The sequence below is a fragment of the Cucurbita moschata genome, unplaced genomic scaffold (genome assembly GCF_002738365.1).
Source record: "Cucurbita moschata cultivar Rifu unplaced genomic scaffold, Cmos_1.0 Cmo_Scf00001, whole genome shotgun sequence".
Lineage (NCBI taxonomy): Eukaryota > Viridiplantae > Streptophyta > Magnoliopsida > Cucurbitales > Cucurbitaceae > Cucurbita > Cucurbita moschata.
In genome coordinates, this window is record NW_019268517.1 from 155676 (window position 1) to 179678 (window position 24003).

The 24003-nt window shown below is 39.8% G+C and overlaps 5 protein-coding genes, 1 non-coding gene and 1 pseudogene across 13 annotated transcripts; 1 reads left to right on the top strand and 6 right to left on the bottom strand.

The window, feature by feature from the left end:
- Window positions 1-14: 14 nt before the first annotated feature.
- LOC111447543 (proteasome assembly chaperone 4-like) lies at window positions 15-4560 on the bottom strand. 5 transcript variants are annotated; one of them, XM_023087045.1, is made up of 8 exons: window positions 4458-4560; window positions 3344-3518; window positions 3165-3233; window positions 1020-1028; window positions 868-916; window positions 711-775; window positions 416-503; window positions 15-271 (listed from the first exon to the last, which is right to left on the bottom strand). In XM_023087045.1, exons 2-8 carry the CDS (start codon window positions 3506-3508, stop codon window positions 234-236), a joined length of 483 nt encoding a protein of 160 aa, XP_022942813.1. In that variant the 5' UTR covers window positions 3509-3518; window positions 4458-4560; the 3' UTR covers window positions 15-233. The 5 variants fall into 5 exon arrangements, with proteins under 5 accessions (XP_022942813.1, XP_022942731.1, XP_022942573.1 ...); XM_023086963.1 differs by lacking the exon at window positions 868-916 and adding an exon at window positions 4231-4397 and having other exon boundaries at window positions 953-1028; window positions 4458-4550; XM_023086805.1 differs by lacking the exon at window positions 868-916 and having other exon boundaries at window positions 953-1028.
- A 925-nt stretch (window positions 4561-5485) lies between these two features.
- Window positions 5486-7077, bottom strand: LOC111464561 (1-Cys peroxiredoxin A). The gene is made up of 3 exons (XM_023108859.1): window positions 6894-7077; window positions 6674-6822; window positions 5486-5984 (listed from the first exon to the last, which is right to left on the bottom strand). The coding sequence occupies exons 1-3, from the start codon at window positions 7009-7011 to the stop codon at window positions 5592-5594; spliced, it is 660 nt and encodes a 219-aa protein (XP_022964627.1). The 5' UTR covers window positions 7012-7077; the 3' UTR covers window positions 5486-5591.
- Window positions 7078-8248: 1171 nt separating this feature from the next.
- Window positions 8249-15265, top strand: LOC111464240 (DEAD-box ATP-dependent RNA helicase 40-like). Of its 3 annotated transcripts, XM_023108543.1 has the most exons (9): window positions 8249-8445; window positions 8803-10120; window positions 10641-10862; window positions 11148-11216; window positions 11731-12000; window positions 12105-12455; window positions 13501-13778; window positions 13981-14310; window positions 14344-15265. In XM_023108543.1, exons 2-9 carry the CDS (start codon window positions 8879-8881, stop codon window positions 15026-15028), a joined length of 3447 nt encoding a protein of 1148 aa, XP_022964311.1. In that variant the 5' UTR covers window positions 8249-8445; window positions 8803-8878; the 3' UTR covers window positions 15029-15265. The 3 variants fall into 3 exon arrangements, with proteins under 3 accessions (XP_022964311.1, XP_022964154.1, XP_022964229.1); XM_023108386.1 differs by having other exon boundaries at window positions 13981-15265; XM_023108461.1 differs by having other exon boundaries at window positions 8877-10120; window positions 13981-15265.
- A 199-nt stretch (window positions 15266-15464) lies between these two features.
- LOC111464671 lies at window positions 15465-17809 on the bottom strand. Its single transcript, XM_023108927.1, has 5 exons — window positions 17636-17809; window positions 17013-17115; window positions 16891-16935; window positions 16023-16120; window positions 15465-15751 (listed from the first exon to the last, which is right to left on the bottom strand). The coding sequence occupies exons 2-5, from the start codon at window positions 17064-17066 to the stop codon at window positions 15673-15675; spliced, it is 276 nt and encodes a 91-aa protein (XP_022964695.1). The 5' UTR covers window positions 17067-17115; window positions 17636-17809; the 3' UTR covers window positions 15465-15672.
- Window positions 17810-18232: 423 nt separating this feature from the next.
- On the bottom strand, window positions 18233-18329 carry LOC111454559 (annotated as a pseudogene).
- Window positions 18330-18340: 11 nt separating this feature from the next.
- On the bottom strand, window positions 18341-23277 carry LOC111464421 (hydroxyproline O-galactosyltransferase GALT3). 2 transcript variants are annotated; one of them, XM_023108737.1, is made up of 9 exons: window positions 23042-23277; window positions 22293-22676; window positions 21382-22187; window positions 20746-20981; window positions 20361-20636; window positions 19798-19926; window positions 19495-19671; window positions 18718-18825; window positions 18341-18626 (listed from the first exon to the last, which is right to left on the bottom strand). In XM_023108737.1, the coding sequence occupies exons 3-9, from the start codon at window positions 22133-22135 to the stop codon at window positions 18420-18422; spliced, it is 1887 nt and encodes a 628-aa protein (XP_022964505.1). In that variant the 5' UTR covers window positions 22136-22187; window positions 22293-22676; window positions 23042-23277; the 3' UTR covers window positions 18341-18419. The 2 variants fall into 2 exon arrangements, with proteins under 2 accessions (XP_022964505.1, XP_022964425.1); XM_023108657.1 differs by lacking the exon at window positions 22293-22676.
- Window positions 23278-23338: 61 nt separating this feature from the next.
- Window positions 23339-23410, bottom strand: TRNAP-AGG. Its single transcript has one exon. It is a non-coding gene; the product is annotated as a tRNA-Pro (tRNA).
- Window positions 23411-24003: the final 593 nt, after the last annotated feature.

The window sequence follows — 24003 nt, forward strand, 5'->3', positions numbered from 1 at the left end:
ATACTTTTTCCATAGAAAAAATAGAAAATAGCTATCGATTTATATTATCTTATAACGAAACATCGGCTCTACGAAGGAAGAGCTTAGTCGGCATTAAAGAAGACAACGTAAAAGAGAATCCCATCGAGTACCTTGATAGTAAACGTTTCGTATGTTCGGTTGTCCACCTCCAAAGTCATGATTCAAGCTTGAAGTTCAAGCTCGAAAGATCGAAAATTTAATAACTTAAAACTCTAATTGTCTCCCTCGGCCGACTCTGAACGAATAAAGCCTGCTCGAGATTAACACGAGAGGTTGTAACCATAAGCATAATGTAAGGAGAGGAACATCAAGCGTTCAGTTATAAGAATCAGCTAGCTTAATCAGAGTAATAACTGTCTCTTAGGTTCTTGCAAAGAAGACTAAGCATGGGTACCATTATCTAGATGGCCCTTCCCTTCAGATTTTGGTCTAATGAACCCTAAACTGGCCAGCTTTTGCACTAACATCTTTTCAGCCGCTACCTAAAATGATCCAAACAAAAATAAACGATAAGAATCGACTTAAATTAAAAAACAAAGCACGAGACAACGTACTAAAGATAAACAAGTTGTTTTCTAAAATCAAAATGATTATCAAACGAAATCTACCTGCATAGTTCTTTTATAGATCAATCGTCACATTTGATTATTTGTGTATTAGAAAAACCAAGAGGGGGAGGGTCATCAAACCTCGATCATAGGGCTGTTTTTCGGGATATTGCTAGCCAAGATGATATTTAAACCCGTCTTTAACACTAAAGAAAGAGGAAACAAAGGGATTAGTAAGACTAAGAGAAGACGTGACAAAATTACATTGACATAAGCATAGCTCAACTGGTTAACATACCATCTTGATCCACGCGTTTGAAATTCAAGTAGTCTCTCACCCTGTTGAACTAAAAAAAAAAGTCAAAATTAAATTTACATAGTACCTAATCGACGAGCCATGCTAGCTCCTGCATTATCAGATGAACCTCCGAGTATGGAAGTGACACTCACTGTATTGTTCTGCAAAAATTTAGTGGAAAAATATTAACGATTATGAACTGATAATATTAAACAATATGGAAGAGAGGAAACGATGAGGAAGGTGGAACAGAAAATACATTTATGTAACAAAAAGTTTTGGGATGAGTTTGATATAATTTGTGTTACCATAGAAAGTACTTTTAAGCTAATTAAATCCACCATAGTTAATAGTTAAGAACGTTCGTCCAAAAGGGGTGAATTGTGAGATCCTACATCGGTTGGGGAGGAGAACGAAGCATTTTTTACAAAAGTGTGAAAACACACTACTCCCTTGAGAATAGGTCTTGGTCCTAGAGAATAGGACTTATGACAGTGTTCAACAATCTCCACCTTGTCATAAGATCTCCAAGTTGATAGCTAATTTGGTTGCTACCATGTCAACACACTACTCCCTTCCGACGTTGATGAAATCTAAACAATGCCAGAACTTTTCACGAGTGATCACCTTTGTCAACATATCAGCAGGGTTATCAGCAGTTCCAATTTTTAATAACCGAATATCCCCTTTGCTAATAATTTCTCGAATAAAGTGAAAACGGACATCAATGTGTTTTGTACGAGCATGATGGACTTGATTTTTTGACAAGCAAATAGCGCTCTGGCTATCACAAAATACATCTATATGTTCCTGCAAAATACCCAAGTCATTGATCAAACCATGTATCCAAATAGCTTCTTTAAAAGCTTCTGTTACTGCCATATACTCTGCTTCAGTGGTAGACAATGCAACAGTAGACTGCAATGTTGAACGCCAACAAACAGGTCCACCAGCCATAGTAAATAAATAACCCGTAGTAGATCGTCGCTTATCCAAATCACCAGCATAATCAGAATCCACATAACCAACTACACGATTGTCAAGATTAAACATTTCTTGTTTTTGAAACTTAATACCAACATCAATAGTGCCAAGAATGTACCTAAGAATCCATTTTACAGCCTGCCAATGCTCTTTACTAGGATTATGCATATAACGACTCACCATGCTTACAGCGTGTGAAAGATCAGGTCGAGTACACACCATAGCATACATCAACTTATACAAATGTTGTTGGTGCGTTGATGTATGCTATGGTGTGTACTCGACCTGATCTTTCACACGCTGTAAGCATGGTGAGTCGTTATATGCATAATCCTGGTAAAGAGCATTGGCAGGCTGTAAAATGGATTCTTAGGTACATTCTTGGCACTATTGATGTTGGTATTAAGTTTCAAAAACAAGAAATGTTTAATCTTGACAATCGTGTAGTTGGTTATGTGGATTCTGATTATGCTGGTGATTTGGATAAGCGACGATCTACTACGGGTTATTTATTTACTATGGCTGGTGGACCTGTTTGTTGGCGTTCAACATTGCAGTCTACTGTTGCATTGTCTACCACTGAAGCAGAGTATATGGCAGTAACAGAAGCTTTTAAAGAAGCTATTTGGATGCATGGTTTGATCAATGACTTGGGTATTTTGCAGGAACATATAGATGTATTTTGTGATAGCCAGAGCGCTATTTGCTTGTCAAAAAATCAAGTCCATCATGCTCGTACAAAACACATTGATGTCCGTTTTCACTTTATTCGAGAAATTATTAGCAAAGGGGATATTCGGTTATTAAAAATTGGAACTGCTGATAACCCTGCTGATATGTTGACAAAGGTGATCACTCGTGAAAAGTTCTGGCATTGTTTAGATTTCATCAATGTCGGAAGGGAGTAGTGTGTTGACATGGTAGCAACCAAATTAGCTATCAACTTGGAGATCTTATGACAAGGTGGAGATTGTTGAACACTGTCATAAGTCCTATTCTCTAGGACCAAGACCTATTCTCAAGGTCTTTTTTGGCTTATTAGTTTATCTTTAGGTTTAGCAGAAGGCTATATAATGCCATTCTTTCTGCTGTTGAAATCATTAAGTTTTGAGTGTCATATTGTATGTCTGGAGTAACTTTGGTGTTGTGAGTACATTTGTTCCGCTTTCGGCGCTCAACAAAAACCTATCCCTAACAGACGCGTTTTAAGAATTTTAAGTAGAAGTTTGAAAGGAAAAGCTCAGAGAGGATAATATCGGCCAGTAGTAGAGTTAGACTACATATATGGTACAGATTATCAACGAACAACTTACAGGTCGTGTGGGGGCAGCTGCGTATAAATTTCCGAATTTTGCAGAACTGCAACCAATCCATACATATATCTACACTAATAAGAAAACATAAAAGAACTTGGGTTAAGATATTTAACACAATAATGCTAACAATTGAAATAGAAAAATTCATAGGAAGGCTTAGAAAAGCCATGAAGAACCTGTTTAGAGAGAGATATTATCTGAAAATGGACGGGGACATCGTTTATGGCTTCACTATAGCAAGAAACACGAACACCACCACCGTCAAGGTCGCCATTGTTATTGCTACTTGGTAGCTCAGCAACTGGGTGTTTTTCTTTTGAGGTTTGAGCTTGAAATAACATTTTTATGAACCTAACACAAAGATGTGAAAATATTGGAATACTGATCTTCTCGAAGGAACTTTGAGGTTAGTTTAGGGCATGAGGTTAGTTTAGGGCATGACTCTCGTACCATGTTAGGAACCACGACTCTATGATATTGTCCACTTTGAGTATAAGCTCTCGTGGCTTTGCTTTAGACTTTCCCAAAAAGTCCTCATGCCAATGGAGATAGTATTCCTCACTTATAAACCCATGATCTTCCACTAAATTAACCAACGTGGGACTCACTCCCAATAACTTCAATAGGGACTGCCCGAAGTAGGACTAGACCATCTCCATAGTAGACGCATTTTAAAGCTTTGAGAGAAAGCTCGAAAGGAAAAACCTAAAGTGAATAATATCTGCTAGCGGTGGGCTTGAACTGTTACGTGAATATATTTTGACAAGAATGATTGAAACTACCTCAAAGTTCATGAGAGTCGGATAGAGACTCAAGAAAGCTGTCTAAACTCTTTCCCTTTTCCTTGAATTCCATGCAGAACAAAAGCAAGGCCATGATGAAGTTCAACCATAAAATTTCCTTTTCTTCTTACCCAAAAATTCACTTCCAAAACGTAGCATATGATCAACGCCAAGCTACGAGTACATAATATTCAGTGAACTCCAGCTTAAAGATACAGTATGTTCATGTGAAGCTAAGAGAGTCATATATCCATCAAGTCGAGGAAAATTCAAATCAATACCTTAAAGAACGATTACATAGATAACATCGGAAAAACCTTGTGAAATCACTCAATCTTAAAAAAAAAACATTGATATAATCCAATCCTCGAAGAAAGAACAGTCGGCGAAGCAATTAAAGCAGAGTAAATCGCACTACAGCAAGCGGCAAAACTAGAACAAACATGACCTGGAAACAAATAGTAGCAAATTATAGCAGAAAATGCAGGAGCAAAAATTGAGAACAAACCTCGAGGAAGATTGGCATCAAAAGAGAAACCGTGAGAGAGGAAGTGAAATGGAAAGTTATTAGAACCGAGAGAGAGAGAGAGAGAGAGAGAGAGAGAGAGAGAGAGAGAGACTTCCCAATGATACAAATTACGATCAAGGTAGTGGCATTTCTGTAATATTACTCCGAATACAGTGGCATTTTTGTAAATTTCCATGAAAGCTTTGAATTTTTTTCATTGGTGAAAGAAACCCGTCTCCCGCGTCTCCCCATTTTCTGATTCTCTCTTTGTTTCTCTATCTCGCCCATTCCCGCGGATCGGCCGGAACACAAAATCGGATCTCTGTTGAGCTTCGCTTCTCGATTTGGCATTCGATCAGTTCATTCTAGTTGGTATGTAATTTGTTTCGAACAATCTTGCGCTGTAGGATGTTTATATCTGCTTTTTGTTCTACTGAATCTCATAGGCAGTAATTGGCGTAGCACATTAGGAATTTATTCACATTTTTTGTGATCTTGATTGCCATAACCAGAGAAATGAGTTCTTGTAAAGTAAATGAAATTTTGTTGAATTAGGTGTTTTCAAATTGCCTGATTGTTCATCATTCTTTAGTAGTATGAAGTCCTCTGCTACTAGAATCCTTCGCATGGTAAAAGTTCATTGCCTCACACCATTTGGTCCAACACAGTGATGCAAATTTTAAATCCGCCGACTACATTTACAGGAAAACAACCACCCTGGGCGGACGAAGAAGCAGAAGCCTGCATCAATCATCAACGGCAGGATCTTCAAAGTGTGGCAAGGCTGGAAGAATGAAGAAACAATAAATGGCTCTTCCGTCATTGCAAATTTACGAGATTCTTATCTTTCAGGCCAGCAGTTTCATATCACTTTTAAGTTCAAATTATCCAATCTTTTGCTTATGAGATTAACTGAAATAAGTCTGCATGTGATGATTGAAAATTGTGGAAATTTCTCAATCACAACTGCAAATTCGGGGGGGGGGGGGGGGGGNGGGGGGGGGGGGGGGGGGGGGGGGGGGGGGGGGGAGAGTATAGCCATTCGTAATTATTGCTTGACCGTATTCACAAATCTCTCAAAAAGAGAGAGCTGATAGTTACAGTCTCTTGAGGCCATAGCCACATCCATGGCCTTCAGACAGCAGCAAAACGCAAGTATCCCTTCTTGGAAGGAAGATCAACAGTTTCAAAGCCTTGAGGGAACATTTGCTTGGCCTGATCATTAGTTACATTGGGCGGAATCACGCAGGCCTCGCCTGGCTTCCAGTTAACCGGAGTGCAAACTTTGTGCTTCACAGCCTTCTGCAATGACTCCAAAACCCTCACCACTTCATCCATGTTCCTCCCTGTACTTGCTGGGTACAGGAAGCTCAGCTTCACCTTCTTGTCTGGACCGATGATGTGCAATGCTCTCGATGGCACTGGCCTGCCTGATGAGTCCTTCTCGTCCGGGTCCACCATGTTCAGTTCCTTGATCAACTCCCCCTTTGGATCCGCCAGTATTGGATATGTCACCTTCTTTCCTTTCTGCAAAAGGATAACAAGATTGGTGAGGAATCACGGACCTCTATATACTTAAGAACTCACGATCATTTATGGATGTAGAACTCCCTCCCAACTATTCTCAACAATCCTCTTATCAAAGAAGGTACACCATAATAGAGCCTCCCCTGATGTCTATGGAGCCCTCGTACCGCCTCCCCTTAATCGAAGATCAACTCCTCGAACCATCCTCAACAATTCTCCTATCGAACAAAGTACACCATAGGGCGACTCCTTACTCCCTTACTCTGGAGAGCCCAGAGAGGCTTCGAGGGCTCGACTCTTTATCTGGAGCTCTTGGATCCCCGAGGGATCCAATCCCTCAAACAAAGGGGTCCTTTGTTCACCCCTTTGTTTGAGGCATAGAGTCACTTTTGTCTGCACTTTCGAAGCTAGCAATTTCTTTGTTCGACATTGACATGCAAAATGAAAGGCTTGCCTCCGATTCTATATTGAGAGCCAGAATAGTACAATATTGTGGAGTTTTAAGTACAAAACCAAAAGACCTTGATATATTCCTACCCATGATGATCCTCTAAATTAAGGACGCCCTCCTAACCGATCCTCAACAAGATCCATTTTAAAAGTTCCCCCAACACTCCCCTCCCTAGCGAAACCAAATAAGTGAATAAAATCATGCAATGTTCAGAAAGAAAGACAGAACAAGAACTCACATTGTAGGCTTCGATATCCTTGATCCAATCGGTATGAGATTGAACATCATCACAAGACAATCCTATGAGCTTCACACCTCGTCGAGCAAACTCCTCTGCCTGAGCAGCCATCATCCCCAGCTCCGTAGTACAAACTGGAGTGAAATCACCTGCCACCAAGACCGTTCATCAATATCTATTACCAAATTCAAGACAACAACACGGCCAAATGGGTACCTACCTGGGTGAGAGAAGATGATGGCCCAGCTGCCGTCGATGTAGTCATATAAACTGATCTTCCCATGGGTGCTATCAGCTTGAATGTTGGGCACTGTATCGCCGATGGTAAGGCCTGGCATCTTCTTCCTACAGAAGGATGGTTCAAATTTGAAGTTTTGGTGTTCTGATGTGCGATGCTGTTTCTTCGTTCCAGTATTTATGAAGTTTCTGGCCTTCTCTTGGCTTGCTGCATGAAGCGAACGTGGCGGCTTTCGTGTCTATTGATGGCATGTTGCATGCATTTTGACGAAAATACTTTACCTCTTTGTCTCTCAACATGCAGCCACGTTCAGTTAACCTTTCCAGCCTGCCACCCTTTTTTTCAACTATCCAACACCAAGTATGTCAAGTAATGCACTTTAGTGAGAACGACACGTGGTGTATTTTTCACATCGCTTCGTTGACCATGGACGTAGGGAATGTTAGAAAAGGGCGGGATATTGTCCACTTTGAGGATATGTTTTCATGGTTTTGTTCTCCTGAAACAAAATATGCTATAGAATCTCCTCTGAGCTCTATGGAGTCCTTGAATAGCTTCGAGATCTATCAAGATTCGACTCTTCTCTAGAGCCCTTAAACAAAATACCTTATTTATTCGACACTTGAGTCACTTTTGAAACTCACAATTTCTTTGTTTGATATTTGAGGATTCTATTGACACAATTGAGTTAAAGGCATAATTGGCACCATATTAGAAATCACGACTATAGTTCAGTTTGAGTATAAGCTCTATGACTTTACTTTTGGTTTCTTCAAGAGGCATCATACTAATGGAGATGTATACCATACTAAGAGGGTATCGTACTAATGGACTTTATAAGTGAAATCTGTTAGGAATCACGACTCTCCACAACGGTATGATATTGTCCACTTTGAGCATAAGCTCTCGTGGCTTTGTTCTGGGCTTCTCCAAAAAGCCTGATAATGGAGATAGTATTCCTCGCCTGTATCTATGATTTTACATTAAATTAACGAAGGTAGACTCACTCGGGACTAAATTGCAACCTCCGTTTATGAACAAATGAAAAAGGTCTTTTTCTAAGAGAAAATGGGACGATAATCCATGGGCCTAACTAAACGCGTCACAATAGGCCCATTGTAAAAACGGGTCGACCCACGTATCATATGTAAGGGGTCCGAGTCAAACCCGTACCCATAATTCTATACAGAGCTCAAATTTTCACAGCGCTTGATAAGAGCGGTCGTTCCGCTCGCTATTGGACGTTCGAGATTCGAGCGTAAACCACCACAAATGATCCTGGCCTTCCATTTTATCAATCGGTCCTTTCCCGTCGTCTAAATGCTAGACTAGGACACTGGTTTTGGTAACACCTCCATCTCCATTAGCCCTAGCGCCTCAAAGTCTCTACGAATCTCTTCCTTGTAGAGCCTTTCCGTTCGTTCGATTGAGCGATTGAACGGGAAAATCTTTTTAGGTTTCCTTTAATTTTACTTCTCTCGTCAGGTCTTGGCGGGGAAGGAGAAAAATAATCGGAGTTCGGATCTTCATCGAGGTATATATAATTTTTTGTTTTGATCACCTTATTTTGCCTTTTATCTTGTTGCATTCTGTTCTTTTTTGTTTGCTAATCATTTGTTTGTTGGTTTTGATTTTTACTTACCCTAAATGCGCATGCTTTCTTTTTCTGTAAAGATCATTGGGAAAAATTTGAAGATTGAAAGAAAGAATTAAGTTTGGAGGTAATTGTTTGATGGCATTATTAGAATGTTAATTTAGTGTATCGCAAATTCTAGCGTTTCAGTATCTTGGAAAACTGGATAAACTTGGTGTTGAAATGGAATTTTGTTCTCAATTTTTAGTCTAACTTTTGCTTATAAGTTTATATGTTTTTTTTTTTTTTTTTCTTCAGTGGGTAGGAAGGATGCTAGCTTTGTTTGTTGAATACTGACTTGTTTGTGATCAATTTCTCCATACCTTTTGAAGTCATGGAAACTGGGGAGTCTGCTCCCCCTTCCCTTGGTCCTCGCTATGCACCGGACGACCCTACTCTTCCCAAACCTTGGAAGGGATTGATTGATGGGAGCACTGGACTGTTGTACTACTGGAACCCTGAAACCAACGTTACTCAGTATGAAAAACCAGTCTCTTTGCCACCACCATTACCACTCGCTCCTCATCCTAGTGCCTCTACTTCCAAGCCTACTTCAATCCCGGAGGGTCATTCAATGCCATCAAATGGCACACTAACCCCTCATGTACAGCAAAATCATCATGTCCCTCAACAGGAAGGCCAATCAAACAGCCAGCTTTCTCAACAACCTGGACATCTGATGTCACAACAGCACAGTTCTGTTGCAGGTCAGGCAATTGTTAATCACCATCCTAGCATGCAAATGGCACCAGATGGGCGACAACATAGCTTGCAACCGAACCAGGTTTTGCAGCAACAGGGGATGTTTCCGATGTCGTTGCAGCATATTGGCCAGCAGCAGGTCATGCATCAAGGTCAGAAAATGGCACATGCTAATCAACAAATATCTCAGCATCCTAACCAGCAACCCCTGCAGAATACAGGACAACAAATACCACAGCCCTCAATCCAGCATTTAGGACAGCCAAACATGCAAAATCAAACCCCATTAGTTGGCCAGCCTCAAGGTCCGCAATATGGTCAGCAGCATCCTCAGTATATGGGTTACCAGCAAAGCGTACATCCAAGTGTGCAGCAAAATTCCCAGCAGCAAGTTCAAAAGAGCCCTTTAGGGCAACCATTTGGTAATCACCTTGAGCAGAAGTCAGCTTTTCAGAAGAGAGAGGAGGATAATATCCAGTCAGGAAACCAAATTGGATTTTCTACCTCCCAGTTTCAACAAAGTGGTGGTACATCATCTATTCATAGTGTTCATCCTGGAACCAATTCTTCTCAAATGCAACAATACGGTTTACCTTCCGATCAAGCACGACAATTTGGTGGTTCTCCAGGAAACATGCAACAGCCGCATCCTGTGGTTCAATTGCAGCATTCAGGTACTGAATTGACTCATCGCCAACATCATTCTAGATTCCAAGATCCAATGGGCCCAGCTGCGATGCAGGAGAAGCAAGCTGGTTCTGAAAATTTGCCAGGCAGAGCTGGAAATGAATATTTCTTTGGCAGGAATGAGGGGCCTGGAATTGGTCCACATCAACCAAGGCTTGCAGCAATACCAATGGCAAGGAGCCAGCAGGTTCTTCATTTATCGTCCATTTGTAATTCTTCCACGTTCAAGTTTTTCTTGGACATGTTTAATTAAGATACAAATATGAGGGATGATTTTTTTTTTTTTTTTTTTTTTTTTTTACTATGACAGAACCATGGGCACACAGATTTATATTTTTGCATATTTTAAGATTTGTGCATGTTAAAAGAAATTAAATGGGCACTGGTATTTTGGGAAGATGTTATAACATTGAAGAGATGTCGTTCGGTACCATAAAGTTTTATGAAGGAGGTTATATGTCGAATTGGATTATTAAAGGAATCGATAGGATATGATGTGTTATTTTCTCTTTTCCTTGTCCATGTCTTAGATTTAGGTTAAGATAATTTTTTTTCTTTAAATATTATGCAAGAAACAACACTTTCATTGAGAAACATGAAAGAATACATGAGGGCAGGTTAAGAGAAATGTTGTATCAATTTACTAAGTATTTCGGTTCTCTATGATATAGTTTTTCATATACGTATGCGTACTATCCTTCTTTCAGGATGCAAGGATGAGTGGTGTCCCATTTCCAAGTGCGGCACCCAGTCATCCCAGTGGAACAAGTTTTGCAGCCGGGCAATCACATAATATGTACAACCATGGGTCTGGTGGTCCATCATTGTCAAACAATGCTTTGATGGGTCCTCCCCATATTGGAGCTTCAGATGTTACTAATATGTCACCTGTTGAAGTTTATCGTCAACAGCATGAAGTAACTGCCACGGTTTGTATTTCAGCATGCCTATATTCTCCAATTATGTGTGTTGTGAATGCTATAGGGCGTTATAATTGTATCCCTGGATACCAATCGTGTAGGCAATATTCTGTGGGAAAATTAGTGTGAAATTGTTGAGCGTATGCAGTTTAATGGAAGTTGAAACATCACCAAATGGAAATAGAATTTGTGTGACTGCTTTTATTTCATTAGACGTGCTCTGTATTTTCAATTTATAGTAGTTGAACTACTATTCTTTTTGGGCGTAAATAACCAGTTCAATTAACTGTGCAGGGTGATAATGTTCCAGCTCCATTCATGACATTTGAGGCTACTGGCTTCCCTCCGGAGATACTGAGAGAGGCAAGTTTATGCTTGCCCAAACTTCTTTTATTTGGTTTGCGTGAAAAAACAAATCCATGATCCTGTTTACTCCTTTCTTCTGTTATTAATTTAGTTTTTACTCATGAGTTCTCACTTGTCGCAGGTGCGATATCTGCTCCGGAGGAGGAGCATATGTCGTACGCTGCACTGCTATTGCTACACTTGCACATGCAACAACCCCTTGTTTTTTGGAGGCTGCAAAATGGATGGTTGGAGCCTTTCTAGGGAATCTTTTAGTAGAGTGTTGGCCCTTTGACCAAATCACACCTGATGTGACTGAGATGTCTTGCTTATTGGCTCTGCTTAATATGTCTTTATTGCCATCTTTTGTTGCCTCGAGTTGCTTCTGTAAGCAACTAATCTATGGGTTTTTTTGTGCTATTTCATTTTTGCTCCTGTAGAACACTGTATTTTTGTAATGTATTTCAACATGAATGTGTCTGGCATGTTCTAACTTTGGCGCTGAGTCAATATTTCCATCTTTGTGCCTCAGATATATTCTGCTGGTTTCTCATCTCCCACGCCAATTCAAGCACAAACATGGCCGATTGCCCTGCAAGGTAGAGACATAGTCGCAATTGCTAAAACAGGGTCTGGGAAAACTTTGGGCTATTTGATTCCTGCTTTCGTTCTTCTAAGGCAGTGCCGAAATAACCCTCAAAATGGACCAACGGTGTTGGTTTTGGCTCCTACTAGGGAGCTTGCTACTCAAATACAAGATGAGGCGATTAAATTTGGGAGGGCTTCCAGGATTTGTTGTACGGTGAGTTTCAAATGTTTACTTTTTTGGGTCCTTGAATCATCTACTTCTGCTTCCCTTTTTTGTGTACTTTCTCCATTTTGTGTTAAAATTCTTCCTTATTTCAGTGCTTGTATGGTGGTGCTCCGAAAGGTCCTCAGCTTAAAGAGTTAGATCGCGGGGCTGATATTGTTGTGGCAACTCCTGGCCGACTTAATGATATACTAGAAATGAAAATGATCAACTTTAGGCAAGTTTCACTTCTTGTGCTTGATGAAGCTGATCGGATGCTTGACATGGGATTTGAACCCCAAATTAGAAAGATTGTGAATGAAATACCACCACGCAGACAAACTCTTATGTATACAGCGACCTGGCCCAAGGAAGTAAGAAAAATAGCAAATGATCTTCTTGTCAATTCTGTCCAGGTGAATATTGGAAGCGTTGATGAACTTGCCGCTAACAAGGCTATCACACAGGTAATTTTAATAAAATATAAGCTAACCAGTCCTTTGAACAGTGTATTTTCATTTTGGCATTATATCTCTCGTGTGGTTAAAAATGATATCTTTAGAATATCAAAAGTTTTGATCAAATAATACTACCATTCGAGGGAAAATTCACAGTAAGAGAAGATACGATCCATCATTCCATTTTGTTTTTATTTTTATTTTTATTTTTATTTTTTGCAATATACGCTAGCTAGGAGAAATTTGGAGACCAGGATGACTTTCTGTATCCTTTCATTTGAATGAATTCCCACCTAGCACAAAGTTTATACTAAGAAGTTGACCTTCTCTGATGCTTCAGAATTCCCTTTTGTAATTTTTCACTTTTATTCTTTTTCATAGAGCTTTGTTGGTGAATTAGTATGTTTGGGATGAGATAATTGAGACCTGATTTGGTTAAAAGTAGCTCTGAACTGTCTCCAGGATCGAGAACATCCTCTTGCTTCCTCTCTTTAATTACAAAGCCAATTTGATTAAAAGAGTTACACTGAAGCCTCCAAAGGGTTTCATCTTCTTTCTCGAGTCTCCAAAACCATTTAGTAATAATAGCATAATTTACCAATGGACTACTACTCTTCTGTTTTAGCAGCTTCCCCCACGAAATCTCGGAACACTTCTTCAAGCCTCTTACTGACCAGTAATCACAACGCCCATTAGTGGAGATAGTTTGAGTCTTGCTTTGTCTTCGTATTTCTCTTCCCCATTTTAGAGAATTATGTATCCTTTCTTATATAAATATTGGGATTCTTAAAGATAAAATTATTGTTCAAGAAAATATTCTAAATGCATCAGTAATCACATTTTCATTAGATTGTTCTTGGTTCAAATTTCCTCAACGTTGTTCGTAATGTAAATATGTAACAATAGTTTTCTTTATCTACTGAGGTAGGCATCCTGTATTATGTAAATTGCCTGTTAGCCATTTTCTTTTCCTCTGGATGATTTGTTATTAACCCCTTTTTTAATGCTCTCTCTGTTTCTTTTTTGTTCTTTTGGGATGGGGTGATGGGAATAGTATGTTGAATTCGTTCCACAGATGGAAAAACAGAGACGGTTGGAGCAGATCCTCAGGTCTCAGGAACGGGGGTCTAAGGTTATAATTTTTTGTTCCACAAAGAGATTGTGTGATCAGCTTGCACGGAATCTTGGGCGTGGGTTTGGGGCTGCTGCAATTCATGGAGACAAATCGCAAGGAGAGCGTGATTGGGTATTGAACCAGTTTCGCAGCGGAAAGTCCCCGATACTAGTTGCCACAGATGTTGCTGCCCGCGGGCTTGACATCAAAGATATAAGGTAGGCACTGGTTTGTGCTCTTCTCTATGATATCAAGTGAAAATATTGGGACTAGAAACTAAAAAGAAAATGGACCTCATGTGACTTTTAGGTTTTTGTATGCGACTTATAGTGGTATTTGTGAAGCAAATTTTTTGTATTCTACTTGTTCTATAATTTTTAGACCTGTCCTATGGTTTATTTAATTTATTTTCTATGCCAGAGTGGTGATCAACTTTGATTTTCCAACTGGAATTGAGGACTATGTCCACCGAATTGGAAGAACTGGGAGGGCTGGAGCAACGGGAATGGCCTATACCTTCTTTTGTGAACAGGATTGGAAATATGCTGCTGATTTGATTAAAGTACTGGAGGGTGCGGATCAGCTTGTGCCTCCTGAGTTGCGAGATATGGCTATGCGTGGGGGGCCGAGTTTTGGTAAGGATAGGGGCGCTTTGGGTCGTTTCGATGCAGCTATGGGTGGCAGCCGCTGGGATTCTGGAGGCCGAGGTGGCATGAGAGATGGTGGGTTTGGTGGTCGTGGTGGTGCAAGGGATGGCGGGTTTGGTGGCCGCGGTGGAATGAGAGATGGCGGGTTTGGTGGCCGCGGTGGAATGAGAGATGGCGGGTTTGGTGGCCGTGGTGGAATGAGAGATGGTCTTGCTGGTGGACGAGGTGGGAGAGGTGATTTCTTCTCTGGACGAGGTAGAGGAGGACGGGCCTTTGGTGGCCCTCCTGGAGGTCATGTTGGTTGGGCCAGGGGTGATCGTGGTGGCCCACAGGATAGGTACAGTAGTGTGGATGGACGTGGGCGTGGACGTGGACAGGGTCGATTTGACAACAGAAGAGACTTCTCCAATAGGAGTAGAGGCAGAAGTTATAGTCGTAGCCCTGAAAGAGTTCGAACATGGGGCTACAGCCGAAGTCGCAGCCGCAGCCGCAGCCGCAGCGGTAGTCGTAGTAGTAGAAGTTGGAGTCGGAGTAGAAGTCGTAGCAGGAGCAGGAGTTGGTCACGTCGCTATAGCCGAAGCCGTAGCCGTAGCCATGATAATCACGAGCGATCACATGAGAAGAACTTCGATAGAAAAGACGACATACCTCCAGAATCAGTAACTGCTACTTCTCCGGGCACTCGAAAGAATGCTATCGAAATAAGAGAAGATGGGAGGCAGCTTCCTCCAGCAGACAGTAACAACATCAAACCGGGGAACCCAGAAAATGGTGCAGATACGAACGATCAAATTGTAAACGCCGCAGCTCAAGTAATATGAATCTTTCTAATCCTCTGGCTTCTGGACGATGACCAGCTTCGGGTTCTGGTCGAGTAATTCAGTCTGTTTTGATATTTTTCTTGCCGGGAAGCTGCTCTTATCAGAGCAAAATCTGATCGATGAAGGTTTAAAAAGAATGGGTGTTTGGGAAATGTTTAGAATGGATGAGGATGATGCTGTGCTTGCACTTTGCATAACTTAATTGATAGTTTTTTTGGGTAACATAATTTTGAAAAACGTTTGTTTGTTTCCACGCAAAGGGGGAAATTTTTGCAATGGGTTCTATGAAACATTAAAGAAAAATCATAAGTTTGTAAGAGATATTTGTGAACTAACAAATAATTAACTTAAAGATTGGATTACAACAGTATACGTCAGCCACAAAACAAACATTAAATATCAATGACCTCTTTTAACTTAAAAAATCAAACACAAATGTAGAACTGAAATGCAGATTGTTGATGGGGAAACGTTCAACTTTTACTGTAAAGTGGACGATTTCCTTGAACAAATCGTAGAAATGGGGAAGTTAAAAGCAAAAATAACATCCAAGGAGTACTTTAATGATCAGCCACCTTATTTTCCTGCAATATCTAGAGTTTCAAAGGGAGGGGACCTTTTACTCGATGTCGTTCTCCATAACATCAAGAACTTTGGCTGAGTTTTCGACCTGTCAGTCTCTCGGATTCGTATAGAATATGGTTTATGAGTCCCCTTGCCGCACTGCAAACAAACAATATACACCGAATATTATATTTTAGATAAAGGGCAAGACACCCCGGCACGGTTGACGGCGGCGTCGCAAATTTAAAGACCATGGCACATAGTAGTTGTATTTAATTTTGTAGACTATGATAAAGTTAAAACAATACAAGAAAGCTATGATAAAGTTAGTAGAAATCTAGGGTCGTAATAGGCATCCTTTGTTACTTGATTTTTTTTGTACTTCTTTTTAACATCTAGAAAGGAAAAAGAAAGCAATCAAAAGACTTACTCATCTTTCAACTTCTGAATCTTCTCTGGATCAGTCTCATGCATGTTTTTTCTGAATTGTTGCTTCACCATACTAACAACAAGATCGGTGTTATGTTGCTGCAAAAAGTTGATAGGATCCAAGTCAATAAGTTTCAAGGAACCAATGTTAAATCCTCTATACCTTCCAATAGTTGGACTCAACTCATTTGAAATGCAGCACAACTTTTTAGATTGAAACAGAAAAGAGCTATAACTTAATTCAACAAAAGGAAACAATACGGTTAACAATGAATATCAGACTCATCTTGGTGTTTTCTCTCCAAGACCTTTCCTAATTTATCCTACTTTGATTTATGTTACATCAAGCACATCAACCTAGCCTATGACATACTTCACTTGCACATAAATGTATCATCTTCTTCCTAACACTTCTTATCGAAAATTTACAGTTGGGTCATTTTCCTATGAAGCAAGAACGTAATCCTGGGAGGCACGTGGCAGAAGGCCTATGTTGCGATCAATTGTTCAATTCCTATAATGAGATTTTGGCTAATTAATATGAATACATGAATAGCTGTGCGCCTGTGCGGCAAGGTTATGTCCTGCATGAATTCAACCATAGGCTTGATGCAGTATAAGAACGAAATGGCAAGTACAGAAATAAGGAAAAGAACCCATTGATTAGATAATTGCAATTAGCCTAAAGCAAATGTAAAAGAACAACAAGGCATCCAAGCGTGCTGAAGGCTAGATTGAACTTTAACTTCTAACTTATTGTTGAATCTCAAACCATTCTAAGTTATTCAAATGAAAGATCATTAGACCCATCACACCTGGTCGGAACTATTAGTTCGAATAAAGAAACCAAATGAAAAGAACATCCATACCCGATGACCGATAAACTTGGCTCTTCGAAGGCACTCACGGTAAAGCTACAGTGACAAAACATGCAAGATTAACAAAGTTTGTGGAGGAAATTGTACTGCAAAAAGGATAGGAGGGAACCAACCCTAATGACATTATTCGCAAGTTCAGGAGGTAGAGCAGTCTGTAGGGATGGCATTTCCACACTTTTCACACTCACTGATTATTTATCAAAATAATTAATTCAGCTGCATAGAGAAACCACCAAAGACTTAGAAAAACCTGAATCAAACGGAAAAACGAAAACATAAATCAAATTATAGATCGAGTAAAAAAGAAAAGGAGTTTTTATGGCCGAAACTTGTAAAAAGTGGGTACAACTTGTACACAGTCCAAGCTTGATCAACTCAAACATCATATCTAATATTAAACAAAAAACAAGAACAAGGACCTGACACATCAAATCTCCCCATTTCATAATGTCATAACAGGCTAATTTTAATTTCTCATCAATCTCCGCTCTCTATTCCTTCGGCTTCCGCTCATTATTTTCCCTCTAGTGGGAAAGCCCTCCTTTCTGGGTCAGGAAGCAGCGGAATAGAGGCGAGCTAACATCGTAAATCAGAAACCCTAATTTTCGATTAGTCTATCTAACCTTCTGCAGACCAATCGTAAATGCATATATACAAAACCACCATCAACGAATTGAAACGCAAAAATAAGGAAAAGCGAGATCAAAATTGAAAAGAATCGCGGCTAGATGATTACCTTTCTCCTATGGTTCCTCCTGGTGGCTTTGTGGCGCGTTTTGCAGAGGAGAAAGGGAAATGGGAAGAGAGGTCCGGAGGATGAAGAAAATCTGCCCTCAGAATTTCTGTATGAAACGACGAACAAACGAGCTCCCAAATTTGTTTTGAAGAAGCACTTTTGTGTAGAAAAAATTGAGTGTAATTGGTTTGGTTCAGCCGATCCGGTTCTAAAAAACCACAGAAATCGACCCAACCTCATTTTTGAAGATGAACCGAACCGACCGAGACTATTAATTGAGGTTAGGGTTTTTGATGTGGGTTGGTGGAGTTTTTTTGTTTAACCGAGGACGGAGCCGTATGAGGCGAAAGTATCACGTACGATAATAATATGTTGTATTCGATTCTGTAATGCATTATTTTACGAAATATAGGTGTATACATTCTTGCCAACCCTTCAGAACTTCCCCTCGAGGTTTTAAAATGTGTCTATTAAGGAGAGGTTTTCACTTCCACACCTAAGGAATGCTTCGTTCCCCTCTTCAACCGTGGAATCTCACAATCCACACTCCTTGAAGGACTAGCATCCTCGCGGGCACACCGCCTTATGTCTGGCTCTAATATCATTTTTCAGTTTGTGTGTGTCATCCTTGCGTAGGGGTCACGCTAATCTTCTCTGTATCATTCCAATTTTATCGGATATCCCTCGTTGCCACCATTGTTGAACTAGAAAAAAAGTATTCTCTCCGATAAACACATAAATTAAAAGTATTCCATAAAACAAACTCATGATTGTCAAATAAATACTAATCACAGCAAGTGGATTCAAATTGTTTTTGCAGCGTTTCCCAAAGGCATAGTACCAATCTTGGGCTTTGGTAATGAGCAAGAATGTAATTGGCTTCACAGCCGGAGTTGTAAAACCTTTCTTCATTTATGTACTGTACCTCCTTGCCGCCCTTGCTGAATTGCTCAATCCATATGCCCATTGCAACATCTTCCAGCTTAAAAAGCTGAACATAGACAAAAGTAGTTCAGACATAAGAAGAGCCATTTTGAATTTGCAATGCATAGGAAGAAGCAAGGTGGTTGCTTGTATTGTACCTTGAGGGCTCTATTCTGGTGGCCTCGTACAATGAATTTAGCGATGTCTCGTGATATGACGTAGCCTGGACCATGCGCCCATGGAGGGTATGTCGCATTTGGCCATTCCTATATGTAAAAGAACATGTATAAAATTAAAGATATTTTGACGAGTGTAACAGCCCAAGTCCACCTGTTATCAGATATTGTCCGAACCCCTCAAGGTTTTTAAAACTCATTGGTTAGGGAGAGGTTTCCACACCCTTACAAAAAATGTTTTGTTTCCCTCTCCAACCGATGTTGGATCTCACAATCCACCCCCCTTGAGGGCCAACGTCCTCGCTGGCACACCGTCTGGTGTCTAGCTCTGATACCAACTATAACAGCCCAAGCCTACCACTAGCAAATAGTGTTCTCTTTGTGCATTCTCTTTCATGCTTCCCCTCAAGGTTTTTAAAACGCGTCCGTTAGAGAGAGGTTCCACACCCTTATAACGAATGTTTCGTTTCCCTCTCCAACTAACATGGGATCTCACATTATATGAAATCACTATTCCATACAAAACAACACTCAACTTAACGTATTTGTTTACACATTTAGGTTTAGTAATAGCAGCTGGTCCTATTTTCAATCCCCAGCCAATTTCATTTTCTATCCAAAACTTGAACAGATTAGTTGGTCTGACTTTTTGAATTTAGTTTAATAAATTACAAAAACAATGCTCCACACAAAGCAAGAGTTGCTATCATAATAAAACAAACGAGACCAACATATAAGATCAAGTTTTGAGTCAGATACCTCCATACTAATATGCCACTTGCTGTCTTTATCTCTATCGGGTGATGAATCAAAGGAAATAAGACCATACAGAAGGCCAGAAGCTGGCCTGCTCTTTAGTCCAGAAAGAACTTCATCAATTCTAACAAACGCATCATCATCTGTCTTCATGATATATTTTGCAGGAAGGATCTTGGTCTGAAGTTGTTAAAATGAGAAGTGATAGATTTCAGATAACTTGTGCAGGGAAGGCAAAAGGCCCATGCGAATAGTTTCAAATAACAAAACAGGTGAAAGGCTCGGTTGTTTTAAGTATACACTTACCCCAAAAATGCAAATTGCAATTGTTTTCAAAGTGATCAGACTGTAATAATCAACAAAAGGCATCAACTGAATATCACCATACGCTTCCACTTCTCTCCACAGCTCCCAATTTACTTGTGCATTCTTGTCCTGCAGCAGTAAATTATCCAATATCAAGCGATAATAAACACCGAAAATTGTATAAAATGTGTGCATCAATGTCAGATCAAGAGCATACCAAAAAATAATTATAACAATCACTTATAAATCTAGACTAGCAACATTTATTTGTTCAGATCCTTTTAGCTTTACTATTGGTAAGTTGAAACATGTCAAAAAACTGTACAACAGAGCCAGTAAGAACAGTCTCCAATGCCGAGCGGCTTATCCATGGGAGAAATCGGCATTGAAGACAATTCCCAAAGAGAACAGATCTCAGTCATCAAATAAAATAAAAAGCAAAGTCGAAGACTTCAGATTATAGGCTAGAAAATGAGAAGAATAGAAGCCACAAGTTCATGGGAGATTCAGAGATTATAGGGTCAAAATAAACCACTATGAGAATTGCAGACTGCATCACTTACAAAGCCTATGAAAAATCGGACCGCTACATCACCACTACGTACAATCTCGTATTGCATCCAAGTCCTTCTCAATGCCATACGACGCTTAAAATTATTTCCAGTAGAAAAAACCCCGACCAGCATCAGAAGTCTTTTCTTCGGAATAGGAGGAGCTCCAAGGTGGGACGAGTTAACAAAATCACGATCTTCAAAGACTGGTAAGCCTTTAGCAAAGGAAGAGAGAAGATCCAGACCACCTGTTACCTTGACTTGATTGACTGTCCACGGTTCAAGTTTCTGCAGAATTTTCACGTAGCATTCCATTCGTCAGCTCAAAATTGAAACATACTTATTGGTTTCATTAGTTCATCATATTAACAAAATGATTGCCTAATTCATACCTTACCTCCCTATATTCAAATGAGGTTTCATGTCGTCCATTGACATTCATATGGAATCCTTCCAAACCAATCCACAATGTTGCAGTGAACAAATTCCCCTCTATGAATGGAAAGTTGGTACTTTCATGAGATTGCCCTCTGGAAACATTAGTTACGGTATCACTATTATTATGATGCATACTGATATTTTCTGCTCCTGTGCTTCGGAGAACACGCTCATTACAAAGAACAAGTCCATCAACTGCCACATTTATTTCCAAAATATATTAGCAACCAGAGGATATATTACTGAATTTCATCTGTAAGCAACAAAAGATACAGCAGACTGCATTTAAGATCAATCTATCAACAAGCCATGAAGTATTACACCAACTCCATATACATGCATAAGTCAAAACTCGAAAGCATTTTTTTAATTTTCTCAATGCCTGCATCCTAGAATAACACAGTAGGTTCTCATCATTATCTAATGTATCGTATGTAGAAAGACAAGAACTGATAGGCAATATAGACTCAGGTATATTCAGTTCGTGTAGAATATTACATTAATTTGGCTTCTTCACCTACACATAAGATGTGTTAATCTTGGCTGGAAATTGCATGGCAAATGGGCAACTGACAAACATGTCATATAAATATACCTTGATGAGAGCTTGCTGACAGATGAGTAGGACATCTCTCCTCTTTGCCCCACTTAAGTTCATCAGTCCATGTATTTTGAACTATAAATGATTCCTCAGACATATTATCACCAGGCAAACTGACATTGTAATGCAAGATAATAGCGCGATTTGGCTCTCCGGAAGCCTGAGAGCCTAACAGTTCAATCTGGAAGCCCCCTTGCTGTCCATTAGGTATGCCAACCAGGGTTATAGAAGAATCCTCAATTAAACCACAAGGGATCTCAAGAACGATTCCCCCAGTTGGTGCAATTTTGTCAGGTGAGGTAACAGAGGAAGGGCATATTTCAGCCTTTGAGTTGTTGGTATTGCCAACTTTAATGGTCTTTTCTGCCTTAATAGCTGACAATAAATCATTCCATGCTATGGAAGCCTCTTTAACCCCTTGTATTGTTTCAGGTAAAGCATCAGACCTCATCAGAAGGGGGTGCATAGGAGACCACAGAAGTAAGGCCTCTGACGCTCGCTTAGTAATATTATCCGGAGCAATTAGATAACGAAGTCCTTCAATATGAATAAGATGAGGCCGCTCTGATGTTTTTACTATTTCAGCTACCAAAGAGTCACTGTTCTTACTATGAGAATCTTTGGTCGGATGATTTCTGAAAAAATCATATGCCGATTGCTTTTTAGGCTGGATATTCATAAGGCCATAACGCAAAGCCAAGATTGTGGCAAGTGCCAGAATCAATGTTCCTCCATACCACCTCTTCATTTCTCTTCTCTTTTACAGTTATGATTGCTACCACTTCATTTTAAGAAACTCCCTGTGAATTACAAGAGGATGCTAAGCTCAGCACTTGAATTAAGCTTCAAATGATACATAATGATAATTGACACAAATCAAAATGGATCATCAAAATCTAGACTACCTCTGTAAGAAAATGGACTCCACAAGCGAAAATAACATGCATTTGACCGACACGGGCCTAACGGAAGGTTACAGCACGGAAACAAAACTCATATGCTGTCCAGAGCTTCTTTGTCCCAATTCCTCAAGTTATAATAGACACAAACCTAAATCTTGGACCAGATTTATACTCGAAGCTGAAAGAAAAACTACGATACAAGAACTCCTTTTCAATTGTAGCTACCAAGCAATCGACCAAAAGTGCTCGAACTGAGCAATGGTAGCTTTTAACTCACATGCACATTGGTATAATTTAAGCCAGGGGGCTTGTGAAAAGCCAATTTCGCGAGAAGCACTTAGAACTTACAGCTTGTACAATTGAAGAATCACTAAGGAAGGATCTTAACTACAAATTCAAGTACATATAGGAAATGAGCTAAAGCTAAACAGAAACCGAGTATCTAAACAACATATTTGAAGAAAAGTACAAATCAAAGCTATTGAAGCTATGGATTCTACTTCAAGCAACACTATCAGGCGCCAGAAATCGATTAACAGCGCGAAGGATCTAAACTACAAATTCGACTACATACAGGAAATGAGCTAAACTAAAACTAAACAGAAACCGAGTATCTGAACATCATATATCAAGCGAAGTAGAAATTAAAGCTATTGAAGTTATAGATTCCACTTCAAGCAAGACCATCAGGCAACAGCAATCGATCAACAGTGCGAAGCAGAGCCGTAGAGATCTGCAGCAAAAATCAATACCTTGTTTCGAGCTTCCAGCGAGAAGAGTCAGAAGGTAGGAGAAGTAAAAGCAATGTGAGCCAGCCGTTCAAATGGATCTTTCTTTTGAGTTCGAAAACGGAAGAACAGAGGAGTAGAAGAACGAGTCCGGTGATCGGAAGTTGATATTTGCCGGCAGTTTGTTGGTCGGTAATGAGGCAGAGGCTAGGCTACCATGAAACCATTCGCTGACAAAACGACGGGCGGTGCTGCGTTTTATGGGACCATTATAGAGTATTAGATAGAAAAAATAATAATTCGAAAAATAAAAATAATAATGGGGCATTCCGAGAATTGAACTCGGGACCTCTCGCACCCTAAGCGAGAATCATACCACTAGACCAAATGCCCTTGTTGTTTCGAAACTTCATAAAATATTTAATTACTTTTTTGATATTACAAAATGAATGAGAATATTCCTTAAACATTTGATTCCCACGCTTACATTTCTTCAACTAAAATTAAAGGAGACATTAACAATTTAAATATTAATATGTGAGCAATATATAAGAAGAATCTCAAGATACCATCGTATCCCGAATATTAAATTAGTCAAGCAATAGGACGACAAGTCTCCATTTATGGAGTAGTGAAAGCAAATGGATACAAGAATGAGACAAGGTAACTAGTGTTAGAGCTGAGACAAGGTAACTAGTGTTAGAGCCCGATACCGGGCGGTGTGCTAGTGAAGATGTTGGGCCCCCAAGGGGGTGGATGAGGGGAACAAAACATTATTAGGGTGTGGAAATCTCTCCCTAATAAACGCGTTCTAAAACTGAGACTGACGGTTGGACAATATTTGAATATGAACTTGAAAGAGTATAAAGTTTCGGTATTCTTTCCAAACAAAAATCTAAAATCTCAAGTTATGAAGCATTTCTCAAGAGACAAACTTCATTCGAAAAAGAACTTGAGACAGTAATAATCCATATAAACTCATCAAC

What these genes read in the sequence shown, in the direction of transcription:
- LOC111447543 (XM_023086805.1), bottom strand. Translation starts at nt 3,508, where the DNA reads ATGTTATTTCAAGCTCAAACCTCAAAAGAAAAACACCCAGTTGCTGAG. An exon ending in CAGCTGCCCCCACACGACCT is followed by an intron (nt 1,029 to 3,164) that starts GTAAGTTGTTCG and finishes AAATTTTTGCAG; the next exon opens with AACAATACAGTGAGTGTCAC. An exon ending in TAGCATGGCTCGTCGATTAG is followed by an intron (nt 776 to 952) that starts GTACTATGTAAA and finishes CTCTTTCTTTAG; the next exon opens with TGTTAAAGACGGGTTTAAAT.
- LOC111464421 (XM_023108657.1), bottom strand. Translation starts at nt 22,135, where the DNA reads ATGAAGAGGTGGTATGGAGGAACATTGATTCTGGCACTTGCCACAATC. An exon ending in TCCGATTTTTCATAGGCTTT is followed by an intron (nt 19,927 to 20,360) that starts GTAAGTGATGCA and finishes TTACTGCTGCAG; the next exon opens with GACAAGAATGCACAAGTAAA. An exon ending in TTGCAATTTGCATTTTTGGG is followed by an intron (nt 19,672 to 19,797) that starts GTAAGTGTATAC and finishes TAACAACTTCAG; the next exon opens with ACCAAGATCCTTCCTGCAAA.
- LOC111464561 (XM_023108859.1), bottom strand. Translation starts at nt 7,011, where the DNA reads ATGCCAGGCCTTACCATCGGCGATACAGTGCCCAACATTCAAGCTGAT. An exon ending in CATCATCTTCTCTCACCCAG is followed by an intron (nt 6,823 to 6,893) that starts GTAGGTACCCAT and finishes TCTTGGTGGCAG; the next exon opens with GTGATTTCACTCCAGTTTGT. An exon ending in AGGATATCGAAGCCTACAAT is followed by an intron (nt 5,985 to 6,673) that starts GTGAGTTCTTGT and finishes ATCCTTTTGCAG; the next exon opens with AAAGGAAAGAAGGTGACATA.
- LOC111464240 (XM_023108386.1), top strand. Translation starts at nt 8,879, where the DNA reads ATGGAAACTGGGGAGTCTGCTCCCCCTTCCCTTGGTCCTCGCTATGCA. An exon ending in CAATGGCAAGGAGCCAGCAG is followed by an intron (nt 10,121 to 10,640) that starts GTTCTTCATTTA and finishes TCCTTCTTTCAG; the next exon opens with GATGCAAGGATGAGTGGTGT. An exon ending in CTCCGGAGATACTGAGAGAG is followed by an intron (nt 11,217 to 11,730) that starts GCAAGTTTATGC and finishes TTTGTGCCTCAG; the next exon opens with ATATATTCTGCTGGTTTCTC.
- LOC111464671 (XM_023108927.1), bottom strand. Translation starts at nt 17,066, where the DNA reads ATGCCATCCCTACAGACTGCTCTACCTCCTGAACTTGCGAATAATGTC. An exon ending in TTGCGAATAATGTCATTAGG is followed by an intron (nt 16,936 to 17,012) that starts GTTGGTTCCCTC and finishes TTGTCACTGTAG; the next exon opens with CTTTACCGTGAGTGCCTTCG. An exon ending in CCAAGTTTATCGGTCATCGG is followed by an intron (nt 16,121 to 16,890) that starts GTATGGATGTTC and finishes AACTTTTTGCAG; the next exon opens with CAACATAACACCGATCTTGT.